Source organism: Cephus cinctus, unplaced genomic scaffold, assembly GCF_000341935.2.
Source record: "Cephus cinctus unplaced genomic scaffold, Ccin1 Ccin1_scaffold0008, whole genome shotgun sequence".
Taxonomy (NCBI): Eukaryota; Metazoa; Arthropoda; class Insecta; order Hymenoptera; family Cephidae; genus Cephus; species Cephus cinctus.
The window spans coordinates 245,841-267,899 of record NW_014332759.1 but is presented as its reverse complement, the minus strand read 5'-3'; the positions used below and the strand labels follow the sequence as shown (position 1 = coordinate 267,899).

Below are 22,059 nucleotides of genomic sequence, written 5' to 3'. Positions count from 1 at the left end.
GTTCGCTTTCGTGTCTGAACCAGCTGGGCGACTTGAGCCGCTTAAAACTCTGGTAAGACTTGCTGGTAGCTGGAACTCAATTTTTCTTTGCACTCGCCGCTCTCACGTATCAAACTATATACATATACATGTATATATGTATATATGTATATAGAATCTGGTAACAGACTGTGTCTACGTGCCACAGAAACGTTAAATGTCATTGCATCTAGGTTGTATTACATATTACACAGGCCGATGCATGTCGTACAGGAAACTGCAAAGTCGATAGAATTTTACAGAGCCCGTAGCCTTATATTTATAGAAATGTATTTTTTACCCGTAGCAAGTATCGAATCATTAGCTCAAAAATAAACGGGGTAATGACGTTCGATTTTATAAGGACGCGATTCGAAAAATGAAACTTTAACTAGTTAATGAAATTCTTTACTTAGCATAAAACGTGGCAAATATAATTCATAAAGAAGAACGCACGCTTTGCTGTGGTGATGCAATTTGAAATCTATTGAGTAATATATTTTCTGTGCAGGATTTTGGATCGTAGGAGTGGTGGCTACATAACTTGATTTTTTCATTGGATATAAGAAATTATAGGAAACTTAATAAATGATGAGTCATTTTTTAATGCTATTTTTGAAATCATGGAATTTATGTTTTACTAATAAAAAAAAAATGACCTCTTCGGGACAACGAGCGGAATATTTCGAAAACAGGAGGTATGCGGTCGATCGAGGAAATCATTACTTCCGCTTATGCGTTACCAGCAATTTAAATTGGGCAATTTGATTTTTTTTTTATTTCCACTTGTGCAAGTTCAAGTCGTATATTTTGATTTTCATAAATGATTATCATCATTATGATGCGATTGATCTGTAAATCACTAATCACGAAAAGGATAAGTGACAAGAAACTTATTACCGTTAATTGAATTATATTGAATTTAATTCGACTTTATTATTCTTTGAAAAAAAATACATTTATATTTTCATGTAAAAGGACAGATAACAATGAAAATACTTTTAAACGCAATGACTATCTCTGTCATAATTATTTTTAAAAACTCCAACATATTTTTAGTCCTTGCAAAATATTTTACCTTGCATCGCCACCCAATAATTAAGCATATACTTAAGAACTGATCATTAGCCTTCTTACGTCACGAGTGTGAAAATTCAAAAAATTAGGAGAGTACAGTTTAATGCAAATCTGCAAGAAGTCGGCCTCCAGCAGCTGTAATTCAACAGAACCGGACAAGAAGCTACCAGTGAAAATGTCAAGGAAGGTTTCACCTTCGGAAAAAGTATTATAACTACCGAAAGGGCGCATGCGCACCAGATGTATACAATATACGATCTGTAAAACGGACATCCGGAAATGGAAAATCAGGATCCGCCCTCAGAGACGTGACGTAGAAGATAATGAAATTAGTTTGCAGTGGGTCGATACGTAAGAAGAAAGAAAAATAAAAAAAATAAATCAATGTAAATAAACTCGAAGGAAGAATTAAAAATTACGTGCAAGACGCAAGGAAAACAAAATTATACAGAGTGTATTCTGTTAGGTTATGTTAGGTAAGAGAAACTACTACACGATTAAAAGGACAGTAGTTGTGATTACGAGAGAAATTGAGATGGCCGTTAATAGGTTCGATAAGAAAACAAAGAAGACGAAGTAACTAATGAATTAGAGCAACCGAATGAAGTGCGCGCAAATTGGTCCTTCGAGAAAGCCTCAAAAGATGTGATCGCATCCGGTTCGTATTTTCGGAGGTTGATCGATCCACGATTCGTAGGCAGTATGCGCCATTGAAAATCACTTGAGAGTCATCGACTGTCAACGCATCTCTACCATATGTTAGCAGCCAACCCGTTACTATTTACGCAAAAAGCGTCTAATAAAAAGCAACTCGTCGACCTTCGATATAGTCTATACCTCCACGGAGAGACTGGCTCCGTCTCTCTGTGCACTGTTGCCAACTTTCACGTATCATAATACACAGAGAAAGAATGTGGTTTCCCTTTCAAATTACAAAATACTGTACTGGCGGCGCACACTTCCTTTAGCATTGAACATTTTTGTTGTGGCAATGGGGTGAGCGGCGCTTTCTGTGCGTGTACCAAAGTGAACTATAGATATATCGATCAAGCGAACATTTTTGACATACGATCAATTTGCCAATTCAGCCACACGACTATAACCCTAAGTCAATATACAGCTCTCTTTGACATTTCTCGTATCGACGTCCTCTGAAATCCTTCGTACCCTCGGATTTTTTTTTTTTTTCGTACGATTTATAAAACGTCTGACAATGAGCATAGAATTTGCATTCCCTCCATCCATTTGCATTTGCATACGCGCTCATGCGCGCCTCTTTTAGCGCCTTCCTCAAATGTCAATTTGCAGCTTCTCGAGTCCAGCTCCCGGATCCGCCTTGTAAACGCCATACACTTTATTATGGAAGACGAAGGAAATCGTTTATTTTTTAAATTATACTCCATCTAGATCACGCTCGCGTATATACAATATTTCCTGCATCTTTATGCGTCTTCCTCTTGTTTTACCATCTTTACTTCCTATTCAGCACGTTCTACGTCATTCGCATGATAATTTCTTACTTTGCCAACACACCTGATATGCAATTGACGTTTACAATTCTCATTCGCACTTCGGCCACTCTCTTTTCCTGTAAAAAAGATTTCTCGGAAATCCTTTCCCCGGCTAACTCGAACAAAGATTTGCGTCCCCTTCGAAATCATTAAATTCCATTCTACTTACCGCGCCGACCTTTCTCCGGGAACCTAGCCCAGTGGATTCCAGTATTTCCTGCGTTCCGGATAATTTCGCGACCTTTAACGTCTATCCTCGCTTATCGTCCGTCGTCTTATTAATTTAGACATACTGTAATTTATGTAGACTGGCTCAACCCGAATCGGGCCAGGGTCATTGCGGATAGGTATGTAACTAGTTTTCGGAGCAACTGGCCGCCCGCGATTTGCTGCTACGGGCACTCTTACGAAATCCCATACTTCTCGATCGTCGGAATGTGAATGAAAAAAAAATCTAAATAAAAGCAATACTCCATACCAGTGACGTCTGTGTTATTAAACATACAATTTTTCCCAATCAAACACTGGTCCGAAGGCATTTCACATCTAGTTATGAATTCTTGCCTAACCGACAAGTACTCAACGTAACTCCATATCTTTAATTATATTTGATCTAAATGCCAATAACAATTTTACATCCAATAGCCATACAAATAGTTGCGTATAAAAATATATTCTCCTGTTTTGAGATGCGGATCAATAATCATCATAATACGAATGTATTCAATAATCTTGAGAAGTGACCCCAGCGAATGACTCAGAGTGGGACAAAGCAAATATTTTTAATGAAATGCATTTACTATAATCAGTCTATAAGATCTCAAGCAATATCGAGGCACGTCTTGCAAGACTATTTCTAAATATTTTTTGCAAGAATATCAAAAAAGAGTTTACATCCTGGAACTTATCGAACCTTTCCCCGTTCGAGGATTTTACGATCTAGAAATATAAATTTCTCGTCCTTCAAGACCCTTGCACAGTGTCGATCTTCAGTAGTTGAGAATCCTTTTTACAGCATCGAAACAGCGCCATTTATCCGGCAAATAAAAGTCCTCGAATACGAGTGGAAATGGAGTATCCCATCCTGTTATCCTTTGCACTGGTGCTTCCAGGTAGAGAAAACATTCTTCCTGAAAATCACGATTTCCAGGTAATTATTGATGATTTGAATATCGTTATATTATCAAACGTAATTTCATGTGTTTTTTTCACCTGAATTGTAGCTGCAATTTCAGCAGCAAAACCACCAGTAAGCGGTGCTTCGTGAGCGATGACAACACGACCAGTTTTCTTTACCGACTGTAACGTAATAATTGTTCATGGAGCAGCGCGGAATGAGATTGAATGCGAATTATATTGGCCCACATTGCTAGGACAATAATAATTTATGTAGACAGCGTTAAGTGCCGCGTATTAAAGCTCATAGACGGTAACTATTGTTTTGTTACTCTGTTGTGCCAATTGCACGATTATCATTCTACCCAGTTTAAACTACGTTCCGAAATTTGACTCGATGCATCATTGTCGCCCGTTTTCATCGACGCGGTCCACTGCGTAAACTCAGTTTAACTGTGCTATTAGCCAATCAGGCACTTGTATTCTGAAGATAAACAGGGTTTGTGCATTGAACCGCGTTCAAGAAAACAGGCCTGTGTCTCACTCGATTGGATACAGATAAACAGGGACACTACGATACTGAGCAAAACGTGCTGACAGTGAATTTCGGAATATACCCGAAGCAAAAACAATCATTCGAAAGAAAAATGTAAAAAACTCACGTTCAAAGATGATCCACTCCTTTTTTTTTTTTAATTTTTTTACTCGCCCTTAGAGAATTCGCGTATCAAATATGTATATTTGAAGATAATTATCGATTCACAAATATTTATCGATTGGGCACAGTTCGAGAGCGATTCTATATTAGTGTAAACCCACTTATCTGCTTGTTATAAGTGTTTGTAGAAATTTGCATAAATCAATATTCAGTTTACTGTGATCATATAATAACGATCCGATGTTCTTTTTTCTTGTCATATAATACAATTTCTGCAGTATATTTATTGCACTCGAGTTTTTGACCCTTTTTAGATGAGGGCGGTGTCTGTAATTTTTGATTGATGGGAATTGAGGTAAAACTGATTACCTTGCAGACAGCCTCCATGTCCCAGGGGAGAATAGAAACGAGGTCTATAACCTCGCAGGATACGTCGAGCTTCTCTTGGGCAAGATCGGCCACTTCGCGCAGCACATGCACCTGAGTACCCCAGCCTACTAGAGTCACGGCATCTCCTACGCGAAATCGATACAATCGTTTCACCTTGCACAACAGCCGGTTACCCACATTTTACTTTATATCCTGTTTCAGGATCGGTATATCGACGCAGGATCCGCCATCGGATAAGGAATTAATTCGATTATACACAGTCAAAAGTGGTCTCATCCTCGTCTTAGGCTAATGTAAAGATACTCTTCTTTTCTCGGACCGGCATATATTAATGACAAGACGTACCTTCTCTAAGAACTTCGGCCTTGCCGATTGGCGTTTTGTAGTGAGCGAGAGGTACCTCGTCGACTGCCGATCGATAGAGAACTTTCGGTTCGAATATTATGCAAGGATCCTCCTCATCTATGCAGCTCAGAAGCAATCCTTTGGCCTGGATCGGTCCGCGAGGTATTACAATCTGAAAGGATATTGCGATATTTCATTTCTGGATGAGATCAGAAATGAACTCTGTGTCGGGCTATGTCGGTGTGCATCTGTGCAACGCGTAGCATTCGATAATCGTGGTGCAGGCGCGGCTGCAGCATAAACTTTCTTCGTGCATAACTCACAATGATGAGAGCTCATGCCGTTCCAAGATATTCATGGGGTGCAACTATAGAAAGTTTAAGAGCTGCAGTGATTGCGACGTATAACGAACGGCAGGAGGAGCCAAAGTCCTTGCGATCAGGAGTAATAGTTGTATTCTTTCCCTTTTAACGACAAGGTAGACTCGATCTACCGGTAGCTTGATAATATATTCCCTCCATCTGTCGTACTGCGGCTGTATTATAATGACTATGTACCGACTGTTGGTAAAGTAGATCTTTACATTTTGACATCGCAATATTTCGAAATCGGCTTAACTCTCACCTTAAGACCGGGTGTGTGAGCAAAGTATGCTTCTGGACTTTGAGAATGATAAAGTCCACCATGACCAACAGCTCCACAAGGCGATCGAATGGTCAATTTTCCACAGTTAAACATTCCACCGCTTCTGTACCTGACTTTCGCCGCTTCGTTTACCAGCTGTCGATAAAAAATCATTGCTTATTTAATATGTGGCATATACGTAAACTTGATCAAAACTTACTCAGAACTCTTTGCTCTCTCTTGCACCAATAGAATTACGTAGCTATTTTTTTTTTTAAAGAGTTCCGAGTGAACTCAGAGCAAATTTACGAACGGCACTGTTGTTGCTTTTCCTATTTTTATCGACGAAAAAAAGAAAACTGTGTCACCTGGTCAAATGCTGGAAATATATAATCAGCAAACTGAATTTCAGCAATGGCTGTGGCTCCTGCATTCGCCAAACCTATTCCAAATCCAGCTATTCCTTGTTCGCATAGCGGAGTGTTGAATACTCTGTCGGTCCCATATTTTTCCTGGAGTCCCATGGTGCAACGGAAAACACCGCCAAATGCGACATCTTCTCCGAAGATAACTATCACGATCGAAATAACTTATTTGAGTGATAGTGAAAAGTTTACATTAAATATATATTTCCTATTTTTCAAGTGCTATTAAAGGTGTCGGAATACTGGTGTATTATGTAAATGTCCTTGTAAATAATATTACGACAGCACATGTGCTACCAGTGTTCAAATTACTGCAAGCTGTATGTATCTACGGGAACGTTTCGATGTCAATTAGAAATCCGCTAAATAACATCAATATCCCGATTTCGTAAACTGTGTTAGCGTGTTGACTCAAGAAGATATATTACTATATCTATCTACTGTGATAAGATAAAAATGGCGTTACTGACGTCTTATAGAAATTATGATGATCAAGTAGACACTTACATATCCGCGTAAGTCAACTGTTTGTGGTAACGTATATTTTACAGCTGTTTATAAATTCAATTTAATAACGATGATTGGCATTATTAAATAAAACTGACGTGCAACTGCATTTAATCATTTGATTGTACCATTGTGTAATGTAATTGTACACGAAATTGAAATTGGGATGATATCCATATGATAAATATATTGAATTTTTTATTACTTGCCATAAAAATATATACATATATACCTGCCGTTGGATCTTTTTCCAAAACAAGATTCAGGCCATTATTTATTGCTTGAAACATGTTGAGCTTTTGCGTTTCACCTGCGCATTGTTCAAAATCATATCAATCTCTTTTTTTCCATGGCAAATCATTCTGTTGATATACATCTTAGAATGATATGTACAATTTAAAGTGCGATACGATCTATTAGTACTGAGTTTAATCGAGAAATTTTGTTTACAACACTATCTCGAGTAACGAGAAACCTAATGTGCCATGTACACACAAGGTTGATCGTATCTCCAATTTTGAATGACAATACCGTACCAGATAAATTGATTTTAAAAAAACACTGTGATATCCTATATAGCGATTCATTAAATGAACGTCAACGGCAAAATTTAATTTTTATAATAAACCCTAACGAAAAATTTAAACACGCGATGTCATAATGTCAAAAATTGTTTCTCATGTTTTGCAACATTTTATTCGCATAACCGGACTTAGTTATATTTCATTAATACCAATCTTAATTAGTTGTCTATTTTATATATAACGTTGGATTCTTCTATTTTTATTCAAAATCTACAACCAGGTCTAAACTGAATGCCTATTATCTTTCAAACTCATTGATAACGTAATTTCATGTTTCTCAATTACCAGCATTTTTAGGCTTCGGACTGGAAACATAAGAGAAGTGCACTTTTCTAGACACATGTTTCCGAATGTAATCCGGTCTTAAACGAACGTTCCGCAACCGCGTACACAACTCACTAAGCACCATGTTGAACAAATACTGTTCGACGAAAGAGCAACGATAACGCGCAAGTCTTATCTTTCTCACATTATTAACATACAATGTAGTATCTTAACCCCGTCATACGGCGAAGAGTCCCTCGTGCCCTCATAGTTTCGTAATTCCGTTAATTCCAACGGCGTTTCTGTTCACTCAGATATTATAATATTTATTATGGCTAAATAGTTAAAATTTTTGTGTATTATTTTCGACTTGACTTAATTAATAATTCTGTTCTACCATCCTCCAGTTGGTTTTACCGTCATTTATCTCCCACACAGCACACTATATTTCGAAAACATTACAACAATATTCCAATATTTCAATGCGACAGCAATGTTGTTGATGTCTTTATGTCAAATATTGCACAATATTTCAGGGCAATATAATAAATAAAACTTTCTGATATATTGCTGAAATCTGTGACAAGAGTCCCTAACCAGACTCGGAGTATCCGAGCGAACACTAGTTCGCTGCCGCGCCGCTAGGTGGCCAAGGCAACTCGCATGAAAAAACGTAGGACCGGGTAAATAATTAATCCGTCGATTATTCGGTTTTCGTCTTCGCCGTCGATATATACTTTTGTATTCTGCATGTAAAAATTACATGTGAAATTATTGCATTTGTATAGAGTATTTAAAAATACAACCGAGGTAATATTTAAGGAGGTATAGGCAATTTGCCCAAAGAAACCCACGATACATTGCTGGCATTGGAATTTATTCTCAGTTATCTATCTGAGTTATATTTTATTAATATTATGTATTGATATTTCCAAAATATTGACCGGCAATATTATAGCAATATTTATGATTGCAACGTGCTGAGCGGACATTGCAAGGTTCCTGCAACATTCCAGAAATATTTAAACAATTTTCAATATATTTCCGGTAATATTGCATTATTTCAAGGGAAACTTTTGGCAATGTTGACAAAATATTTCTGTGCTGTATGGGCTACTGAGAAAGTGAGTATATATATTATGTTCGTGTATTATTATTGTTGTTGTTGTTCTTATTGTTATTGTGTTATATTTATTACTGTTATTCATAACCGTCATAATCAAAGGCTAGCGTTTTTCTTCAATTTTAATGCGTGTGTTATATACTATAGAAAAGTATTGTACCACAAGTTTTCATTATTTCCTATATCTGTGTAATGACAAAATTATTTGCTTTCTGGTATATCTTTGGGACTGATCTCTATCACTTATATTTTCTCCAACATATATAGGTACCATTTCAAACCTGAAAGTATATGACAAAGACAATTTAAAAAGTTGAACGTGATTTTACAAACTATTATAGGCATTTTTTAAATATTTATCATATATTGTACATTGAGTTAAGGGTAAAAATATCGAAAGACAAAGATGTAGAATGACTGAAATTTCAAAATTTTAAGTTAACTAAAGTTCAGTTGTAAGAAGGTCAATCTTACCAAACGCCCATATATAGTATAAGTAGTACAATATATTGAAAAATGTTAGTAGTAAATATAGGGGCCGCGGCACTAGTTCCACTTTGAAGGGCCATCCTCTGATGAATAGAAAAGTAAATAAGTCCCCTCGAGGTTGATGTAATGTCGCGGCCCAACTATTATGTTAGAATATGCTACTGATATTCATCTTCAACCCAGCAAACCAATGTAACAGTATTGGCCATGTTACAATTTTCTACTTACAGTAATTAGGTATATCGATAGTTTTGTTTAATTATTACATTCTTGAAAGGGAAATTTTAATATTGTCGACATGTCACTGTTACTTTTTGTTTTTTGGGAATATATTGTTACAGCTGCGACGAGAGTGACAAATACAACGTGTATAGTTGGTAATATACGAAAAAATGCTAACAGACAATAAAAGTGATTAAAAAGACATGCACAAATTCTGATAGGACATTTCGTATTCTGGTAAAAATTTCTATTGCAAATTATTACTTGTTTTTGACAGTTTCTGACAGAACCTCACAGGTACTCTTTGAAACCTGTAGGGAGTTCAGATGACATGTAAAGGCACTCGGATATTTTAACTAGGATATATAAATATTCGTAAATAATTTAATTGCACCAACTAATTAATTTTCGTGCGTATAACAAGAATCTTCTCAGGACAAATTATTAGTATTTTTCTTGAGAATCTGCGGTAGCTAGGAATAATCATTTACAATTGATGTTTGAAGCTTAAACATTGGAATAATAATTTCTATTACGTATATTATTATCTACCATCAGTCGTAAGTCGACTCGTGAACAGCTGTTCGAGAAATTTTATTCGTACTACCCAGCAAATACGTTTGCAATGTTTATATAACTTTTACGTAGTTAATACATATACATATAATAATATAGAATTTATGTAGTTAAGATATAACTGTTACAACATGTGTTTAGTAGGTATGTTTGAAGTTAAAATTAAATTATTAAATTAATTATACTATGTACATATTTATAATGATACTTTGTGTTTTGTTAACTTTTTAGGGCGGTTTCCAATCTTATCGGTACCGCTAGAATTAATTATTGCTCCAGTTATTTGATATGAAGTCGATTTCTTAGCCTTCGTGTTCCGTGTTCGTGATACGTGTTTTTGCATTTCTCTGCTAGTCCATTTTTTCAATTTGACGTATTTTTTACAAGATCCGGGGTCGACAAGTGTTGCGTAAGTTTGCCACCGGAAGTCGCAAAGGGCTACAATTTGAAGACTCCAAAATCTACGATTAGGAACACGTGGACTCCGAAATGTACCTCCAGGTCAGCGAAGACTCCAAAATCTACGACGAGGAACACGAAGACTCCAAAATCTACGACGAGGAACACGAAGACTCCAAAATCTACGACGAGGAACACGAAGACTCCAAAATCTACGACGAGGAACACGAAGACTCCAAAATCTACGACGAGGAACACGAAGACTCCAAAATCTACGACGAGGAACACGAAGACTCCAAAATCTACGACGAGGAACACGAAGACTCCAAAATCTACGACGAGGAACACGAAGACTCCAAAATCTACGACGAGGAACACGAAGACTCCAAAATCTACGACGAGGAACACGAAGACTCCAAAATCTACGACGAGGAACACGAAGACTCCAAAATAATTGGAATCTACAGCAGGAATAGTTTTGCTTGTAACTTGTAATGAAAGATAGCATTGTAATATGTTTTAGCCACCTTGTACGGCTTTGCGTCTGACTGAATGCTTACCTCAAAACAATTGGGAATCGTGAGTTCGACGTGAAGCTGCTGCACGAAGCTAAGGCGTTCCTCCAATATCAGAAATTTGTCAAAAAATGAGAAAAATTCGGACGCAAATATCTCTCTTATTATGTGTGCAATCCGTCCGAATTTTTTTTTCATCTTTATTATTTTTTCTTGCTCTACAACTTTTGCATTTAACTTGTTTCAATATCTTTTGAAATGGCGAAGATAATTTTTTTTATTTGCGACCGGAAGTTGAGCGAACAATAATAATATGCCCATTCGATGCGCAATCAAAAAACATTCAATGGTTGTGACATCAGATTTTCCAAATTGTGCACCGTTTCACCGCAAATCTCAAACGTGCATTTCTGGTGATACACTCTGTATGCTATATGTATGTATAATACATACATAAGACTCTTAATCGGTGCTGCGCCTCATACGAACTTCGCATATAATGTGAACGTCTTAATTCTATAATAATGCATTTATCTCCAGATGAGCTTTGCACAAAGAAATTCTTATTATCAATTACTTTACGATCGTTTTTGTGTACTACCAGAGTACTATTATTCATGTACTTTGGAGGGATTTTAATTACGCGTTCAGTGAATTGCGGAACAGTTTTTCAACCGGTTGCCCTAGCAACGGGCGATTGGCGTCGTTTGTAAATGTCAAACAAACCGAGTTCATATTGGAGAATAACTAAGATTTAGTAGTTAAGTACAAAATGCTTCACATAGACTGGGACCGTGTATTATCTGTCAAAGCCGTCTCTTTGACGGATGAAGAGATCGAGGATCTTTTTCCAACGGTTATAAGTTGCGAAGTTGAGAAAATTGACAATATGCATAACCTTAAGGCACTTATGAAGTTATCCCAGGAAATGCTACAGCATAAAGATAATCAAGTAAATATCTTTTTAATATTATTGTAATTATTGGATAGAAAGTAGTTTGTTGATTATGTTACAATCATGGTTTTTTATAACTTGTGCCCAAATGGTGGTTCTATTAATTAATCTACCTAATATATATCTTCGTACAATATTATAATTAGTTGTAATATTAGGATTAATTGTAACAGGTTGAATCATTATTATTGGAGTGTGATGAGTTAAAAACAAAAATTCATAGCGCAGTATCTACATCGTCTACAAGTGTAAGAAAAGGTATAATCTTTGAAATATTATACAATGTTTTTTCACTTTCATTTGTTAAACTTATTTTTGACAATTTAGGTCACCTTGCATCGGATTTAATTACTGAAGATAATGCAAGCACTAAGGTAATATATTATTTATCCACTAGTGAGTTAATATAGATTGTTGTAACTCATATTTTTTTCTTAACGGTATTTACCTACTTTCACTGGATTGATTTTTCAACTATATTTTACTTGAGTGCACTCTCAATCTATGTCATATTTCTCAAGCAGGAAGAATATGCTGCAAGATCAGATTACGAGGTTACATTGGAAGAGAAAAACAGAAAGATTGAAACACTTTTACTGGATCTTGAAGTGAGATATTTTTAAAATATTTTTCAAACTAGAGGAACAATTTTTAATATTGTACTGGTTAAAGAATTCCACCTATGTTTCGTAGGGACTGGAAAAAGAGAATATAACACTGAAAGAAAAATTAAAAACATTAAAGGAAGAGATGGAGGATGCTACCGAAAATATGAATGAAATGACAGAGGAATTGAGCAATCTTCAAAAGAGAAACATCATATTAAAAGGTTTATTTAGTACAGAAATATAAAATAAATATATTGACGCTTTAATATTTACAAATTATTTAACTTTCAGATAAAGTTAATGAGCTAGAATTAGAGAATAGAGCATTGATTAGTCAAGTTGAAGAACTAACCACACAACAAAGTAATAGAGATAAAATAATTGATGAATTTGGCATAGCTATTGATGCAAGAGTTACAGAGTGGAAGGTAATAACCTTGTCTTTTTAATTCAACTTACATTGTAGATGTTAAGTTGAAAAACATACCAACCTTTACTAGTAGCAAATATTCTTAAGAAATATTAAATTATAGAGTATATTAGATGAAAAAGATGCGGAAATCTCTCAGTTAAAAGAGGATTTATCTCAGTCCATGATACAGTCAGTTACTTCTGTCAGAGAACAAAGCAAATCCCAAATTATATATTTAAATGAAGAACTTGATCAACGAGACAAAACTATTATGGAATTACAAGCTAAACTGGCAGAAGCCGTCACCGAAATAAACGAAAGTGCGGAAGTTATAGAGAAAATGAAAGTTGATATGAGAAAGTAAGTATGAAGTTTATAGAAAACAAAGAAAATACAGTTAACTACATTCATTTATTGTTAGAATGGAAAAAAGTGGCCGCAGAAAAGAACAAAGAGACTTATTGAAGAAAGTTCAGGACGCAAATGAAAAGATATCCAATCTACAAAGTATATTGAAGCAGACTGAAGAAGATGCTGAGCTTAAAAGCAAGCAGGTACAAGAGTATCTTGGTTTATACAGTAAATAAAATAAATTTCATGCTTATTACTTTTTTAACGACTTACAGTATTGCGAGACTTTAGCCATTCTGAAAAAGTATGAAGATGTGAACCAAGGATTAGCAGAAACTATTAGTGAAGTGAAAGAATTAAAAGACCAATTGCAACATAAGAATGCCCACATAGAAGATCTTATTAATATTGTTAACAAAATGGAAATCTTGAACTCGCGACGAGAGTTAGAAATATTGTCACTTCGGTAGGATAATATATTTTATTCTTTATAATAATAATAATTGCTACTTCAATAGTTCGTACAGATATTCCTAATTAATTAATTACTAATTGATTAATTATTACAGGGAAAAATTAGGTATGTCAGAGGACGAACCAATTTCTATTGACAGTATCACGTTAAGGCGCGATGAAGAGGCAAAAGAAAGAGAAGAACTGAAGCAAAAAAACAAATCCTTATCTGAAAAGAATTTAGAAATGAAAGCCGACGTAAGTCACTTTGTGGAAACATACGAATCTATACTTTTTGTTAGATAATTTATAAGCTGCTGCTGCTGTTAAAAAATAGTTCATATTAGGGCATTATGTAGTGCAAATATTTCAAAGTGTCTTGTTAGCAATATATATTAAAGTAGATGTATACTTCGATTATTAGAATTAGTGTTATTCGCGATAAGCAGAAAATGAGTTGTTCTCCTGATTCGTATGTTCTTTATTGACTTTCACTTAATTATTTTGTAGATAAGAACGCTGAAGTATAAATTAAGCAAGTTAACAGAACGGTTAAATATTCCGAATGATACAATAGACACAAGTACAGATTTTGTTCGTCCAACAAAAATGTTGGAGCCTGAATTTGATTGGATAGCTGAACAAGAGAAAGCATCCCTACGCCATATGACAGAGATAGACGAAATCAAAGCAAATGTTCGAATAGTAATAGAAGAGAATGAGGCACTCCGAAAAGGAATGCATGAAATTCTAGACAGTATACACAATCACGATGGTAAGTTTTTTGTATTAATGATACGATAAAATCATACTATATACTTACTATTAGATTTCACTTTCATCGACCTTTTCTTTTTGTTTGTGTGCTGTTGTTAGCAATTTATCGCACAGATGATCCTTAATACTACTCAACCTTGAAATTTATTATGTCCAGAGTCATTAATTTTTTGCCATTTCTAATGAAATAATATAATTTTCTTATGAAGAAAAATTTGTTTCTAATACTATTGAAATGTTGTATTTTAGGAAAGGGAATTGTGGAAGTACAGTCAGACACTTTGGAAAGATTATTGGAAGCTTTGGATATGAGGCACGTAGCTGGTTGGTATCATCCAGCCATGAGATTACAAGGTCGTTTAAATGTCGTAGAAGGTAGCAATGCTGAGCTGCGAAGTCAATTGAAACAAATAAGGTATAAAACTAATATATTCTTACATTGTCTATATATATATATATTTCTGTAAATCCATAAAATCATTAAAGGAAAGAGCTGCAGAAGAAAGAACACAAACTTCAGAAACTACTAACGAATAGAAGCGAAAACATAAAACCGTCGGACTCAGAGTTGTCCGAGCTGGAAGAAAATACCAATATTTTAGAGATAAATCAGCTGCGAGATGCATATCAGAATGAATTAAAACATTGGCAAAAAGAAAGAAATGCGTTGTGTGAGGAGAATAAAGAATTAAAAGACACTCTGGCAAAAATAGAAATACGATTGGAGGAGTATGAAAGAAGTTGGCAGATTTTGGAGTCAAGTGAAGATAATGTTCGAAAAGAGTTTATGGAAAAAAGCAAGGAATGTGCGGAAGCTGCTGTGGAGATAATTGAATTAAACAGAAAGTACACTGTGCTTGAAGATATTCTCAGTAAAGAGTCCGCCAAGGTTTATTGCACACAAAAAGAAGCCGCTGCGAGAGAAACTGATTTGCGAAGGATCCTTGCCGAAATTGGTAAAGAAAAGAAGTTGTTAGAAAACAAAGTAGCAACCTTAGAAAGTAACCTGTCGAATTCCGTGAGTGTTCTTCAATATAACGAAATAAAAGATAAATATGATGAAGCATGTTTGCGATTGAGAATGGCGTTGGAGGTTCATGCATCTAAGAACTATAATAGTGAAGGACACGTCTTGAAGAACCAGTTAGAATTATTGAAGCAAGAGAGGGATCATTTGACTCAACGTGTGCATGAAAATGTGTCCAATGAAAAGGAAGCGGACGTTAAGAAGTTAGCAGAATGTGAATCTAAAGAACTGATAGAAAGCCAGCACGTTAATCATCTGACAAAATTAAATGAAATTTTACAAGATCAACTAGGTAAAAGTGAGACTAAGTTGTCTGAAGTTTTGGCGGTTAACTCGGAACTGCAAGAACAGTTGGTACAGTTGCATCGACGATTATCTGAGCAAATAAGAATTCAAAATTGTTTACAACCTCAGGATCCTGATATACAGGAATTGAAACAACGGATACAGGTACTGGAAATAGAGAATGCAAATCTGAAGAAGACTGCTGAAATCGCACGAGAAGAGGCTCAAATGCATTATACCTTTAATACTTTAAAAACATTCGAGCTAGATAGTTTGAGACATCAGATTCTTGATTTACAAGCCATTAGCGAAGACAAAGAAATAATTGCCATGCTTGGTATAGAATTAAACAATGCAAAAGCTTTAGAAGCGGAACGAGATAAACGACAAACAATTCTGGAAAGCGAAAATTCCTCTCTCCGCGAAGAGTTGGAAAGCTCGAAAAAAAAATGTGAGAAACTTCGAATCAGAATGCAAGATTGTGACAAACAATGTGATAACCGTTGCAGGTAATCAGTAACAATTAACAATTCTAAATAGATTTGAAGATATTTAAATAAATACTTTATAGAGATCTTCTCAATTTTAACATTTTAGATCTTACATTGAAATAATATCATACCTGCAAAATCAATACGCAGGATCAACGTCACTATCTGCTTTAGAAAGATTTAACTCTAAGTTGAAGGAATTAATGGACGATCGTGCTGAATTGGATGCAAAATTGAAAGAGGCCATCAAAAGTAGCGAGAGCCTAAAACTTCAACAAGAAATACTAACCAACCGGTTAGAAGTAGTGGAACGACTAAAAGACATACTAGAACAGAAAATTGGCAGTTCAGACGTGCAGGATCTCATGCATCGATTCTCTGAAAATTCTCAGCAGACCTTAAATGTAAGATTTATTAAAAAATAATAAGCATTTGCTATGATTTCGAAATTCGCCATTATTATTTACTGCTCTTAACAGAAAATTACTCTAATATTTGAGAGTAAAAAGTAAGTTTCAAACAAGTAAATACAGTGCAACAGAGAATGTCCATCTTACATATTAACATGAAGGACTAAAAATGAAGATCATGTTTCTTTAATCAATATGTTTCGTTTTAGTGCTTGCTAAAGCAATGCGTCATATCCTTTTACAAAGAACCAGCTGTTGAGTTTCCCAGTATAAAAGTTCGGGGTACTTTAATTTTTGCTTTATCATTCTTACAGCAGGCACATAAGTTTCAGTATCAAGTGTGACTACAGTCAGTGTATCATTGAGCGTCACGCTCGTAAAAGAATAGAAAAAACAATTTCTTAAATTCTACATACTGATATAAGAAACTCTCATTTCGATAGAACCTGATATACAGATATAAAGATATTAATTGTTTTCATCCTTATGATTAGAATTTCAAGTACAAGAGGCAAATTGCTCAACTGGAACATGAACTACAAATAGTCAACGACAAATCAGCGGCACATGAAGCTACTATTACAGCTATGGAATTTGAAATGATGAATGTTCAAAGATCGTGGAGACAGCAGCATGAATCTCGGGTAACAACAACAAATAACATTGACCATAATGATATGGAAAGGAAGACAACGACAGTAGAAGTGAAATCGACGTTAATTCAAACACACGTGGAGTGTCAGTCGATTGCCATACAATGTGAACCTCTTTCCGATTATTCAAAGGACACAAGTGCTACTATGAATAATGAACAAGTTTTCCATAAAAGCGACGATAAAACGGAATCCCCACGGGAGTCCTTAACGCTTCTTAATGAACAATTAAGCCAAGCACTAACATTGGCTTCTGAACGTTCAGTGCTCTTAATTAAATATGAATCTCAGATTGCAGAATATCAGGCAAAGATTAGTGCACTAAACAAAGCAATTGATGACAAAGATTTACAGATAACAGAGAGGGACAATATAGTCCAACAGATGAAATGTGAAACTTATAGTATCGGTATGGATGGTACGGATAAAATGGCATTAAAATCAACAATTAATAGCTTGCAAAAGATCGTTGTTCAAAAGGAGGAGACAATAACAAGATATAAAAATCTCCTGAAGGAAGATAGAGACGAGCACAGTATGGCTGCTAGTCGTTTGCAGGAAGAGATAAGGTCGTTACGAGAACAAATTCGTATAATTAATCAGGAATCGGAGAAACGGTAAGTCCATAGCAGTATTTCATAGGAAAAATTGTATTAATAACATTTTCGCTCATCAGATCAAAATATATTATCGACAGTCTTGAAGCTGATGAGAAGCTAAAGCGACTTGACGGAACCACAAGAGATTCTAATAAAAATGTCGACCTTGAGGAAGAAATAGTGAAATTGCGTGAAAATGTCTCGATGCTAGAGGTGGATTTAAATATTGCTAAAGAATTAAGTGAACGATGGCATCGATTGGCCGAGGAGAGACTAAAGCATATGGATCGTATGAGGGAAAGGTGGGGATTTGAATAAGTTACGAATTTTATTTTGTTGATGGTGTGATGCGTAATTAATTTCTTTAGGCTTGATGAGCAGCATAAAAATGAATTGGAGAGCTACAGGATAGAACGCAATAAATGGCAAGCGGAAGCAGATACACTTAGACAGCAGCTATCCGAAAATCGAATGTTGTTAGCAAAAGGGAATATATCATTGGCTAAAGAGTTGCAAGAGCGAGATAACAAGATACACGAGTTAACAATGGCGTATCAACAACTGCAGGTATCCGTAGCCCTCACTGGCCGACGATTAATGTATAAATCACTTTAGAGGGATTCAGCAATGTTACTGCTCCAATTTCAATTCTTTACACTACGATCTGTTCATTTTATTCAATTACCTGCTATGAAGAACGAATTTGAATTGGCGGAGTCTGCAACCCTTTCTCAACGCGTGGCAGTGCACAACAGCCAGATGCAGGAGATGTCAAACAACCTCACCAGAGACCAAACTAATCATTTGCAAATTCAACTGGATCTAGCACGTCGTCAACTGCAATCCGTGATTGATAAGGAGAAGACATATAAAACTCAAATAGTCGAGCTTAAGCAACAGCTTAGTAGAAGGTAAAATCCTGAATTTTCTTCGCTTACCGTTATTGTTTTTCATTTCATCAAATGATGTATATAATTGTTTAACAAAATGAAAATAAATAATGCTACACTCATTATCTAGGTACATGGCGGTAAAGTCTCAGGAACAGAAAGCATCACAGCGGGAGATCCAACTTGAGCGTAAAGTCAGATCATTAGAGGAAGAATTGCACAAAGCTAAAATGCAATTAGACAGAGAACATTTAGCACAAGAAACAAAAAAGGCTAAGGTATATCTATATAAATAAATAATTTGGGAAGAGCGATACGTTGTGTATTTATAAAATTTATTCTAATACACAATCAAAAAATACGTGTGAAATATTTTAAATAGACTGCTGAGGAGCTTGCGTTATGGGATAAGCAGAAAAGATGGCAACAGACTGCTGAGAAATTTAAAGATAAATTGAAAGAGAAAACAGAAGAATATAAAAAGTTACAAACTAATTACGAGAAGCTTCGATCTGTTATTTCTTGTATGGAGCGCGAGAAATGGTATTTGAAGAGTAAATTGAGATTTGAAAATGGTAGTATAATAGGTGGACTATCAGCAAGGCCAGTCACAGCTTTGCAATATAATATTATCGAAGATTTACAACGTGAATGTGATACTTTGAGAGATCGGGTGAAAGAGCTGACGGACAGACTTGATAACGAAGACAATACACAACTTTTATGCAAAATACAGGAACAGAGAAGACATATAGCAGCATTGGAAGCTGTTACTCAGGTCTGTTTGTATAATGTGTACATATTGTATATCGTTTTATAATTTGATGGTATACTAGTACATTGATGGCGTATAAACAAAAATTAAATGAAAATGAATGTTTGTCTCTACATGTCAATTGCAATAAAATTCTTCACAGGGAAATGCTTATGTGATAGATCAATTGGAAAAATTGGAAACTGCCAAAGATATTCTTGAGAAGTCAAATCTTAAACTGGAAAGTGAAAATTTAGAACTACGTTTACAAATTGAAAAAGCCAATCTTGATACACCCAGTTTGCGCGAAAAAGTTGAACATTTGGAAAAGTACGTTATACTTACAATAACTGTATAACAAGAAATCATTGCAATTTAATTACTTTCGTAGGTATGTAGAATTACTAAAAGTTGAAAAGTCATCAGACTCTACTCCTCGGTCTTCAGATAAAGACTCACAAGAACAAGGCTCAAAAAAGTCCTTTGGGGAATTGGAAAAAACAATTTTCATATTGAAACGAGTTGTAGAGAAACTTCAAGTTGAGAACAAGAGATTGAGAATTAGCTCAAAGGCTAATCGTTTGGGCAAAGCAGTAGATATATTTATCATTTCGTAGAAGCAATTAAAACAATTTATGATCAATGCTTTTTTCCATTTGATGTATAGGGAAGATCGACTAGCATGGGAACTAGTTCTTCATTGCAAGAGCAATACGAACGGGCACAGCAACAAGTTGTAGCACTAGAAACAGACTTGCAACTAGCAGAACAAAGGATAGTGATGCTCGAAAATGCACGGAAGGAAGAAGAGAGCAACAGCGAAGTCAGTCTGCTTAAGCAACAATTATTGCATAAATCAGAACTGCTTGACAAAGTAAAACAACTGTTGACAAAGGCAGCGATCAATGAAAAAGCTCTTCGCCAACAAGTGAGCTCTTATTTTATAATTTTATATATACTAGTTAAATAACTTCGTTGTTTTTATCAATTAAGTTTTGAATTTCATAATATTATTTTATACTGTATGGTAATATAATTTTATATTCTTTTCAGATACAGCAACTCGAACTGAGACAAACACTTTCCACAATACCAGAGAGTTACAGTGTTTCCTCAATGCCAAATACCTAATATTCTTAAAGAAAAATTAGGTTTTACTTATTGTAAATATTAAATAAGTATAGTTAAATGTATCCAAAGAAGTTAAACATTGTTTTATATATACAGTACAATATCACAATTATGTACTATAAAACATCAATAATAAAAAATAAGATATTTTATGAAGAACAATTATTTTTATTTAATATATGTATAGATAGTCCATTCTATGACCAGAGATGAGCAGGAAGATTGCGTTAGACCATACACTACTGGACCGCGCATTCCCTATCTTTCCCGTGTTGCCGTTTTATGAAAAAGGGATAGATAGGTAGATAGATAGAAGGTCAAGTGGAAGTGTGGGTAGACTGAATGGGAACAGGGACGAAGATCGTGCTACAGAAGTTCGCTCCTCTTGCAATGTCGATGGTCCAGGTTAAAATAATCAGCTGATACAGATATGTATAAAGATAGGGGTAAGCAAGTAAAAATTCAGTGTATTACAGCAGTATAATCCATGTCTTCTATTGTTTCCAGACTTATCATTAGGATGGACCCTAGTTTAAGGATCAAGAATTTCTTTGGGCTACATCCCATAACTAAAGGCAGTTTTTACAAGCTATAGCAGCTATCTTCAAAGACAAGGAGCATATTCTTGCTATATAAGAAAGAAGATATTATAAGCTTATTATATGGCTTATATGCCACAATTCCTACTTCAGCTTGTAAAAATGATTAAAATATACGGAAATATATTTCTTAAGGCTTGCAAATCGAAATAATCTTTATAATAATCAGTTACAAAAGTCTAACATCAAAAGTCATCTTTAACTCGGGCAGGAGGTTCCTCCCCTTATCGTAACGAAACCTTATCTCCGCCCACTCTAGAGCCATTTGCTCATCTCCAGCGGGGCGCCGGCATCTCACCCGAGCTTCTGCCGGTCAGTGGAGACGTCTCCGTCGGGTACTGTCGTCTGCCAGGCAACTCGCTACGTCGAGACTATCTCCCCACGGCAGATTCGAGTACCTGGACGTCAACTAAACAATAACGAAATCTTACGAGAGCATTGGTATACCTATACGAATCAACCCGAGAGCGCAGCTTTGAGATGGAGAACGTTATCTGCATCGGTAGCCGGAGTCGCCTTGTGACCGTGAATCGAAAAATCACGGCACAACACTTACCCATGTACCAGCGTATAAATACATCTAAAATAATTGTGTGTAGTGTATTGCGCTAAGTATTTTATATAAATGTTAAGTAATAAAGTGAATTTATGGGAACAATAATCATTGATAAGGAAAAGACAGATAAGGGTAGGGATAAGCTCAGGAGACTGCTATGACCTTAATTAACGTCCCAGTGGCCCTAATAAAAATAGACCACGACTGCCACCTCAATTTTTGGAAAGTACGTATTTTGACGGTATTGCGTAGTAGAACTATTGTT

General features: G+C 35.5%; 2 protein-coding genes across 7 annotated transcripts; one reads left to right on the top strand and one right to left on the bottom strand.

Annotated features, from left to right (window-relative positions):
* Positions 1-3,065: 3,065 nt before the first annotated feature.
* Positions 3,066-7,998, bottom strand: LOC107273914 (2-oxoisovalerate dehydrogenase subunit beta, mitochondrial). 3 transcript variants are annotated; one of them, XM_015752586.2, is made up of 8 exons: positions 7,541-7,993; positions 6,904-6,981; positions 6,108-6,310; positions 5,740-5,895; positions 5,116-5,287; positions 4,750-4,895; positions 3,819-3,905; positions 3,066-3,736 (listed from the first exon to the last, which is right to left on the bottom strand). In XM_015752586.2, the coding sequence occupies exons 1-8, from the start codon at positions 7,662-7,664 to the stop codon at positions 3,596-3,598; spliced, it is 1,107 nt and encodes a 368-aa protein (XP_015608072.1). In that variant the 5' UTR covers positions 7,665-7,993; the 3' UTR covers positions 3,066-3,595. The 3 variants fall into 3 exon arrangements, with proteins under 3 accessions (XP_015608072.1, XP_024942786.1, XP_024942748.1); XM_025087018.1 differs by lacking the exon at positions 3,819-3,905 and having other exon boundaries at positions 7,541-7,998; XM_025086980.1 differs by lacking the exon at positions 6,904-6,981 and having other exon boundaries at positions 7,541-7,998.
* A 3,297-nt stretch (positions 7,999-11,295) lies between these two features.
* Positions 11,296-20,795, top strand: LOC107273712 (centrosomal protein of 290 kDa). 4 transcript variants are annotated; one of them, XM_015752386.2, is made up of 24 exons: positions 11,298-11,795; positions 11,972-12,056; positions 12,126-12,172; positions 12,320-12,406; positions 12,492-12,627; positions 12,698-12,834; positions 12,940-13,178; positions 13,240-13,372; positions 13,445-13,635; positions 13,739-13,880; positions 14,133-14,397; positions 14,649-14,814; positions 14,886-16,220; positions 16,309-16,606; positions 17,107-17,882; positions 17,963-18,166; positions 18,233-18,431; positions 18,561-18,775; positions 18,885-19,032; positions 19,137-19,532; positions 19,672-19,838; positions 19,900-20,101; positions 20,176-20,436; positions 20,562-20,752. In XM_015752386.2, the coding sequence occupies exons 1-24, from the start codon at positions 11,616-11,618 to the stop codon at positions 20,637-20,639; spliced, it is 6,087 nt and encodes a 2,028-aa protein (XP_015607872.1). In that variant the 5' UTR covers positions 11,298-11,615; the 3' UTR covers positions 20,640-20,752. The 4 variants fall into 4 exon arrangements, with proteins under 4 accessions (XP_015607950.1, XP_015607872.1, XP_015607713.1 ...); XM_015752227.2 differs by having other exon boundaries at positions 11,299-11,795; positions 17,942-18,166; positions 20,562-20,795; XM_015752308.2 differs by having other exon boundaries at positions 11,300-11,795; positions 12,323-12,406; positions 17,942-18,166.
* The last annotated feature ends 1,264 nt before the right edge of the window (positions 20,796-22,059 follow it).